The sequence below is a fragment of the Bidens hawaiensis genome, unplaced genomic scaffold (genome assembly GCF_021521415.1).
Source record: "Bidens hawaiensis isolate Kalapana, Puna unplaced genomic scaffold, B.hawaiensis_p1.1 tig00030891_1, whole genome shotgun sequence".
In the NCBI taxonomy this organism is placed as follows: Eukaryota; Viridiplantae; Streptophyta; class Magnoliopsida; order Asterales; family Asteraceae; genus Bidens; species Bidens hawaiensis.
The window spans coordinates 188524-197454 of NW_027505198.1; the positions used below are offsets into that span (position 1 = coordinate 188524).

At 33.9% G+C, this 8931-nt stretch overlaps 1 protein-coding gene across 2 annotated transcripts; it reads right to left on the reverse strand.

Moving 5' to 3' along the window:
- Positions 1-216: 216 nt before the first annotated feature.
- LOC143611376 (zinc finger protein BRUTUS-like) lies at positions 217-8111 on the reverse strand. 2 transcript variants are annotated; one of them, XM_077085585.1, is made up of 13 exons: positions 7848-8111; positions 5887-6096; positions 5621-5815; positions 5251-5537; positions 4944-5169; positions 4692-4860; positions 2861-3916; positions 2221-2392; positions 1915-2136; positions 1461-1833; positions 1313-1372; positions 509-580; positions 217-434 (listed from the first exon to the last, which is right to left on the reverse strand). In XM_077085585.1, the coding sequence occupies exons 1-13, from the start codon at positions 8109-8111 to the stop codon at positions 303-305; spliced, it is 3438 nt and encodes a 1145-aa protein (XP_076941700.1). In that variant the 3' UTR covers positions 217-302. The 2 variants fall into 2 exon arrangements, with proteins under 2 accessions (XP_076941700.1, XP_076941701.1); XM_077085586.1 differs by lacking the exon at positions 7848-8111 and adding an exon at positions 6284-6415 and having other exon boundaries at positions 223-434; positions 5887-6175.
- Between the last annotated feature and the right edge of the window lie 820 nt (positions 8112-8931).

The window sequence follows — 8931 nt, forward strand, 5'->3', positions numbered from 1 at the left end:
ATTTCATAAGAAATATCTCTTAGAATAGTAATAAAGTTAAATATATTAAGTTGAGAATCACGAAAACCGTACACGCGTAATTTTTAATACGTTTTGCTTTAACAATTTACGTACTTTCTTTCTACCTTTCAATACATATATCAAGCGCTAAATGAAATACATTTAACATACTGAACGATGGATGTGGTTTCGATATACCTTCGAGTTTAATTAGATATGAAACACGAATGCTACACGTAGCAATAAAATGATATATTGCAATGTACGCCCTCACATTAACTATATTTACACAATTTCACCGTTTAGTTTGAAAAAACCGAAACCGGATCAACCTTGATTACTCTAGTGTTGTATGATCCACAACATCCACATTTGTGGTAAAGCCAGTGAAAAGGAGCACTTCCCTTTGTATCGCAGTCGTTGCATAATATATCCTGGATAATTTAAACTCAACGTTAGTCGAATTTAAAATAAACGCGTTAAAAAGATATAGAAGTAAAATATTTACATGACGGCGGTCTCTAAAGTCGCCTGGAAGCACCTCAGAAGACATTAAAGCATCAAGCATACCAAAATACACCTGCAAATACATAACATTTTTCAAAAACTTCACTATTTAATACAAAAATAAGTAAATAAACAAAAGTAATTGCTGATCATTTGCAAACGAACCGAACGAACACAAACATGAACGGGCATGTTGTGTTCATTCGTTTAACTTTAACCGAACAAAGATCAAACACAAAACAATTAAACGAACGAGGTTTTATTTTTGTGTTCATTCGTTAAAAAAAGTGTGTTTGTGTTTTTTATGTTTGTTTGTTAATTAGTATAAACGAACGATTCACAAACGTAAACGAACACAAACAAACATAACTGAACACGGATACACGAATATAACCGAACGAACACCAATTAAAAGTAAATGTGAACACGTCAATAGGTTGCACCTAAAAATTGAATAAAAATAAACGTAACTTTTAAAGTAATATTATAATTACATAAAAGTAAACTAAGTTGTAATGAGCCTAAATGATTAAATGAATATATAAACTAACGAACATAAACGAACGAAAATAAACGAGCGTAAATCAACGAATGAAAGCAAACGTACACGAGCATAACGAATGAGACATATGTTCATGTTCCAACAAACATCAAGCTTCACAAACATCAATGAAAGAAAATAAACGAACGAACTTAAATAAACATAAACTAACGAATAATGAACATAAGCGAGAAAAAATAAATGACGAACGAGGTATAAATGAATGGTTCACTGAACATTCAGTTCGTTTACAGGCCTACTTACCGACATATCTCCCATGGATTTGCTGCATATCGGACAGATGTAGTGTGTATGAGCATACGCCTGTCGGAAGTAAAATGCAATAATTCAGCATAACAAGTTTTGAAAATAAATTAATAATAATAATATTAATAATGTAAGATTGTGCCACCTGGAAGCAAGCAGAGTGCATAAAATGACCACAAGGGAGTGCTCTAACGGCTGCACTTGAAGTAAACAAAAAATCACAGCAAATAGGGCAGTTTGTTTCCAAGCCTTTCTCCCTACACTTATGATCAGCTAACTTTATCGCCAGGCAATAGTTACACGTCATACAATGAAAAAAGTCAACCCCGAGCCCTTTTCCAAGCCGACATAAATTACAAAACGGGCAATGATATACATCCCTTTCATCATCAAAGAATTTGCAATAGCTACAATAATATTTCGCCATAGATAGTCCATTGCAAGATGGAGTTGTGCAAACGGGTCCCACGGGTTGAACTTTCAAGCAGTTCATACACATCATTTCAGTTGTAGCTTTCCTAATATCATAAACAAATAAATAAATAACTATATTGATATGTTGTTTATTGAACCAAAGTGTTTTATATATATTATAATACCTGTCCATTGTATGGTCACTGACATTATCATGACAGAATCTGCATGCGAATAGCTTTTGACAACAAACTGCACGAAGCTTGCAGTTGCGTTTATAATGTTCGCAACCGAATATTTGTTTATCCGCGTCGCGAAATGAAGGTGAGCGTCCATGTAGACCTTCATTATCTGACGTGTCGTTTTTTCTTCCTTGAGTTAATTTCTGTTGGGCAGCTAACCAACCACTACATTGACCATTGATTTAGTCAGTCGGCAAGAATGTTAAATTTATTTATTTTACATTAAAATAAGTAGAATAAGAAACACACCTGGTCATAAGGTTTTGCATGAGATAATCCTTCCCTCTCGGGTCAAGAGTTGGATCCCTAGAAACTTTTCTTATTTCTGACTCGAGCTCCGTTTGATTCATCCGGAAGATATCTTTCCACCCGGGCTTGAAGGTGTACCTGTTTGGATCTAAAACTTCATGTGATTCAGAACCTAAATGAATTAAAAGAAATAGCATATTAGAAAAAATAAATTACTTGGATTTAGAAAGTCAACATGAAACTAAGTTGACCCCTACAAAAGGCTAATAATTTGATTTCCTTTAATATAAGGTAATAATTAAAGATAACCAGGTTTCAAGTGTCACATAAAAAAAGCCAACTGGTCAGAGTTACATACATGTCAGCTGCCATGTCATAACTTTTTAGATTAATTTGTAGGTTTTTAAACAATTAGCCCATAAAAAGTTAAAAAAATATCAACTGGTCAAAGTTGCATAAACGTCAGCCGCCAGGTCATCATTTTTAAATATAATTTGATGGTTTTTATGCAATTAGCCCCTAAAAAATTACAAAAAAAAATGCAGAAACCAGGTTTCAAGTGCCACATAAAAAAGTCAACGGGTCAAAGTTACATACATGTCAGCTGCCACTCTGCCAGGTCATCATAATAATAACTAACCTTGTGAAATATTTTTATCTGATGATGATGAGGATGCATCTACAGAACTAGAAGATCCTTCCCACCATTCATTTAACCACTCTGTAAACATAGTATTTTTGGTAGCTTGCTTCCACGTGTCCATCATTGTGTTCTGTTCTTCTTGAGTAAGTACAGATGTCACCCATGGCAACATCGACTGCAATACCTCAGCACCCGTGGTCCCAATGATCCGACCTACAAGCTTATGTTGCTCATCAACCGAAAAATGTCTATCAAACAAAGGCCATAATTCACGCTCTTCAAGCAAAATATGTCGATCTAACGTCACTCTGATTGACTTACACATCCCCTGAATCTTAGTCGCCAGCTCAGTATAAGTTCTCAAACTATTATTATTGTTTTTGTCATGAAGTTCAAACAGTTCAATGAGTGAGGTTGATATATCCTTAAAAAGGTTTTCTTCTAGCTTGTGGTCTAACGTATACGAGTGACTCACATTATGTAATGTTTCTTTGGATTCTAATGCAGGGAACACGATATCGTCTTCCGCGTTACTGTGGGCTCGATACAAACCCCATAGTAAACGAAACCGACCATTAAACTGGTGTAAAAAACTCTCATTTGACTCGGTTAATTTGCCCGATTCAACGTCTAAAAACTCCAAGTCTTTTCGAATGGCTTTGTGAAATTTAAAAATTGTGTCGATAGGTAGACCCGTACCCTCTTCGATTAAACTTATGCCCGTTTCCCAGTTAAAAAGATTTGAACTTGATGAAGGAGAAGATGGGCCAAAAGATAAAGCCCGTAAAGATTTCGTGTGGCCCGTTTTCAGTTTGTTACTATCCATTCCTAGCCCAGGAACACACCCGTTGCTTTCTTTTCGTGAAGTTGAATTGGCCCGTTTGGTTGGAAGGTTGCAGGGACAGGAACGTGGGCCCAACCCGTCGTTTTGTTCAAGAAACACGTTTGCGGGACAGCAACCAGTTGCACCGGAAGATAAACATGATTCATGAGGTCGGCCTTTGCAAGCCCAACCCGAAAAGAGTGTCACAAGTGCGGTATCCGAAGCCGGGGCTAACCAAAACACCATATTAGATTAGCAACAAAGAACATACAAATGAATATTATAATTAAATTATTAATAGGCCTATAAACGAAACGAACTTTCAGCAAAACTGTTCTTGAACTGTTCGGCAGGAAGTTCATTATGTTCATTTATTTAATAAGCAAACAAACATGATCAAAAAGAAAATTTATTTAGTTAAACGAGGAACATGAACACGTATCTCGTGCAGTCACTTATGTTTGTGAACGTTCGTTGATATTCGAATAAGCGAACGAACATGATCAACAAGAAAATTTATTTAGTTAAATGAGGAACATGAACACGTATCTCGTGCGGTCATTTATGTTTGTGAACGTCCGTTTATATTCATGCGTGAATGTTCATTTTTGTCCGTAAGTTCACATTTGTTTAAGTTAGATCATTTATATATTCATTTAAAATATTTAGGCTCATTACAAACTAGTTTAGTTTAATTTTATGAAATTAAAATATCACCAATTACAATTTAGTCTGGTTCTATTAGTTTTCAGACCCACTATATTGATGTTTACGTTTACTTTAAAGTGGTGTTCGTCCGGTTATGTTCGTTCATTTATGTTCAACTATGTTCATTCATTTACGTTCGTTTATACTTTTAACAAACGAACATGAACACGCTAATTTTCTTAACAAACAAACACAAACAAGAAAACCGTGTCCGTTTAGTTGTCTATATATGATCGTTTGTTCGGTTAAATCGAACAAAATTGTTATTTTGAAAACTTTGAAAGACAATAGACAAACCTGCCATATGCATATTATGAAGAAATGATTTTGCTTCATCTTCGGAGAGTGATCCCACCAACCACGGTAACACACACTCAATTAACCTTAAAGGCATCACACATAAGCTTTCGTATAAAAGCTCTCGTTGCTTTTTGGGACTAAAATGCTTGTGTGCGAGTGGGAGAACCTATATATGTGATTTTTACTTAAATAAGCCTTGTGATAAATACTAAATTCCAAGAAAATGTGTCATTTTATTTGCCAGCTCACCTGAAGTTCTTCATTTTTGAAGTGGTTACCAATAATAGCCATAATATGATCAGCATGTGAGCACAGTTTAGAACAAAATTCAGATGAAGATGAATTTGCTCCATCATTTTCAATGCTTTCAATCAAGAATCTAATTTTTTCAAATTCACTCTCTTCTTCCGCGTGCTCTTGCGTGAATGACAACTCAGTATCGAAAGCAGGGAATATAACTTTATCTTCTGCAATACTGCACCCAAAGTGTGAAACAAATTAATACCAATTCAGATGTAACATCAACAACATTACGTTATATTGCAAATCGCAATACCTATGGAATATGCAAACTTCTGCAATAAATTGAAGCCGTTTATTAAATGAAGATAGATCTGAAAAATCTCCTGATAACTGTATACTTCTAGCGGCTTCAGCTATATCAATTAATTCCTTTTTTATAGCTTTGTGCCAGTGTAATATTTCATCAACGGGCCGATCAAGAGGTGAAGATTCTCGTTTAATGAGTTGGGAAGATGAACACGGGCACTGATATGTGCCATTATCTTCTAGATTTTTGCGTTTCTTGAAGATATTGACACCATCCATCCATGTGAATATGATCTTTGATTACACGAATGTATAATATGTCAGACATGAATAAATATAAATATAAATATATAATCTTTAATGTTAAAAAATATTACCTGTTGAAGAAGTGTTTCTTCTGGAATTACTCTGCATAAACTGCTACGCATTTCTTGGCGTTCATCAGAAGATACAGAAGCAGAAAGCCATGGAAGAAACTCTGCCATCATATTAACGGGAATGCTGCACAAAAACTGCCAAACTAATGAAGCTTGTTCTTCAAATGAGAATTTTTCAACAAGCAAGGGTATGACCTACAAAATTATGAAAAGCAATTAATTATTATCAAACTATTATAATAAAAGTAGTTGTTAAACAGAATTACCTGTTCTTCTTCCTTGGACATGTGTTGACTGATTGATGTTTGAAGAGCACCTGTACAGGATGCTAACTCTCTTCTAAAGCTTTCTTTATTTTGCATATTTGAATCAAGTAATGCAAAGAGTTGATCAAAAATGACACTTTCGCCCTCGTGTTCGAGAGAATAAGTTCGCGCTACGTTCTTGACGCGGATATCGAGAGCCGGAAAAATAACCTGCCAATCCAAAAATAATCAGATTAAGTTCATTATACGGTATTAACAACTCAGATTAATATCCTACTTAAAGTATCATCTTCAACAGATACGATTCACTTCCTGTTTCAAAGCTGCTTCTGAACGTAATATTTCCCCCCTACTAACTATAAATTAAATCAGATTAATATCCTACTTGAAGTATCACCTTCAACCGATATGATTCACTTCCTATAATTGTTTCTGAGCTGCTTCGGAACATAATAATTTTCTCCCTACTAACTGATCATCAATTAAATCATATTAATATCCTACTTAAAGTATCATCTTCAACCGATATGATTCACAATTCACTTCATATTATCATTTCCAGCTGCTTCGGAAAAGAATACTTTTCTCCCTACTAACTGGTCATCAAATTAATCAGATTAATATCCTACTTAAAGTACTATCTTCAACAGATAGGATTCACTTCCTATTATTGTCTTCAGCTGCTTCTGAGCATAATTACATTTACTTTTCTCCCTAGTAACTAATCACCAGATTAGATCAGATTAATATCCTCCTATCATCTAGCCATTCAAAAAAATTTACAAATAATAATAATAATAAGGTTTATTGGATTTTAATAATCCCTATTGAATGGTATTGGCCGATACTAATTCATATTCATTTTACACGCCATTGGTGGTCCCAAATTTAAAAAATTTGGCCTCCAATGGTCCCCCGTTAAAAAGGACTTAACGTCGTTATACTTTTTTCCGAATTTCAAACGAATGTCTTAGGGCTTTTGAGCGGAAGGAGAATATGAGTCGACTAATGTAAAACTTAGTTCGAAACGACGCTCCAAAACGAAGAAACAATGCTTCAATTCGGGTCTTTGAACTTACAATTAACAAAAATCAAGCCGTTTGGATCAACGTTTCGAGCTAACTTTTACACCAATCGACTCGTTTCATCCTTCGATCAAAAGCCCTAAAATATTCGTTTGAAATTCGGAAAAAAGTATAATGACGTTAAGTCCTTTTTAACGGGGGACCATTGGAGGCCAACTTTTTTAAAATTGGGACCACCGGGCTATAAAATGAATATGAATTATTACCGGCCAATATCATTCAATAAGGATTGTTAAAATCCAATAAACCTAATAATAATGATAAATTTTGAAAATTTTACAAATAACAAAAATAATAATAATATTAATAATAAAATAATTAAGTATCATCTTCAACAGATATGATTCACTTCCTATTATAATTTCTAAACTGCTTCTAAACATAATACTTTTCTCCCTACTAACTAATCATCAGTTAAATCAGATTAATATCCTACTTAAAGTATCATCTAGCCCGTTCAAAAAATATTCAAAAAATAACAAATAAATAATAACAATAATAATAATAATCATCTTCAACAGATATGATTCACTTCCTGTTATTGTTTCTAAACTCCTAAACATAATACATTTCTCCCTACTAACTGATCATTAGTTAAATCAGATTAATATCCTACTTAAAGTATCATCTAGCCGTTCAAAAAAATAACAAATAATAATAATAATGATAAAATTTAACTGTCATCTACATCAGATACCTTTCTAATTCACCCTACTAAATTGATCATCAATTAAATCAGAATTCAATTATTATCAGCAGCTCTATCATTAGTGTATCATCTAATTTCATGTTTACTTAGGTCTCCTACATAATAAATATATAATACAGTATATATAAATATATAATCCAATAAATCATGAACAATTACACACACACCTCATCCTCCGCATTACAGTGATGCTTATAAATCGACCTTAGAAAACGATACCGTTTCAGCAACGGCTCAATTTCCACATGCGAATTAGTCGCAAAATCCATAGCCGATCGATGTAACAGATCCAGCTCGGACCGGATAGCTTTATGAAAGTACAGGAATATATGAACCGGTGACGGTTCGTTACTATCAATCCGGTTCACCGTCGCCGCCGCTGACGCCATCACCACGTCTCGCCGTTGCAATTCTGTCAACGGCGTCGCCATTTATATAACAAAATTATTAATGTATAATTGTATATATGTATTAATATGTATGTGTGTGTGTGTATGAATAATATTATGAATGAAGAATTATAATGTGTTTAAAGAGTTTGTTAGGGGTGTGGATAAAGAGAGTGTAATAAGTATTGTGTGGTGTGCCACGTGGATAATGGGATGTGTTGTGTTATATATTAAGTGGTGTGCCACGTGGATAAGTGGGGTCTCTGGCTTGACTTGGTGATGGAAGCGGTTAATTTTGTGGGTTGAGTTTGTCGGGATATGGATGGCACGTGCGAGATGAAGTGCCACACGTGCGTGCATTGGGCAAGGATTAGTTTGATACTATTCTTTTAGGTTTTCTATCATCAAAGTTTTAATGCAACGTGAATATATGTTTTGGATTAACTGACATGACCCATATTTTTAAAAGGTTAACTCGAACCTAACATGTTAAAAAAGCAGGTTAACCCAAACCCGACCCGTTAAAAAATGGGTTGACATGTTAACCCGTTTAACAATTTTGGAGAATATAATATTTTTTATCTTAGAGATAAATGTTTTAAATTTTATAGTTAAATACTTAGTTTGTTAATTTTTCATGTATCAATTAACTTTTAAAAGTAAAATATTTTGTTTTTACACTACTTTTATCTACTTTTTAATTTTCTAGTAACTTCATTTTCTAAGTTCTAACGGTATATTTTCTAGTTATTGCATTCGTTTGTTCTTATCTTGAGCTAAATATGTTAAACTAGGTTTGTTAATAGAGAATGAGAGATAAATACAAAAAAAACAATTAGATTTATCACAAATTATTAACAGG

Excerpts from the sequence above, each read along its gene's own strand:
- LOC143611376 (XM_077085585.1), bottom strand. The coding sequence starts at position 8,111 with ATGGCGACGCCGTTGACAGAATTGCAACGGCGAGACGTGGTGATGGCG. Across the intron at positions 5,816-5,886 it reads TGTCCAAGGAAGAAGAACAG|GTCATACCCTTGCTTGTTGA; the intron begins GTAATTCTGTTT and ends ATAATTTTGTAG. Across the intron at positions 581-1,312 it reads AATCCATGGGAGATATGTCG|GTGTATTTTGGTATGCTTGA; the intron begins GTAAGTAGGCCT and ends ATGTATTTGCAG.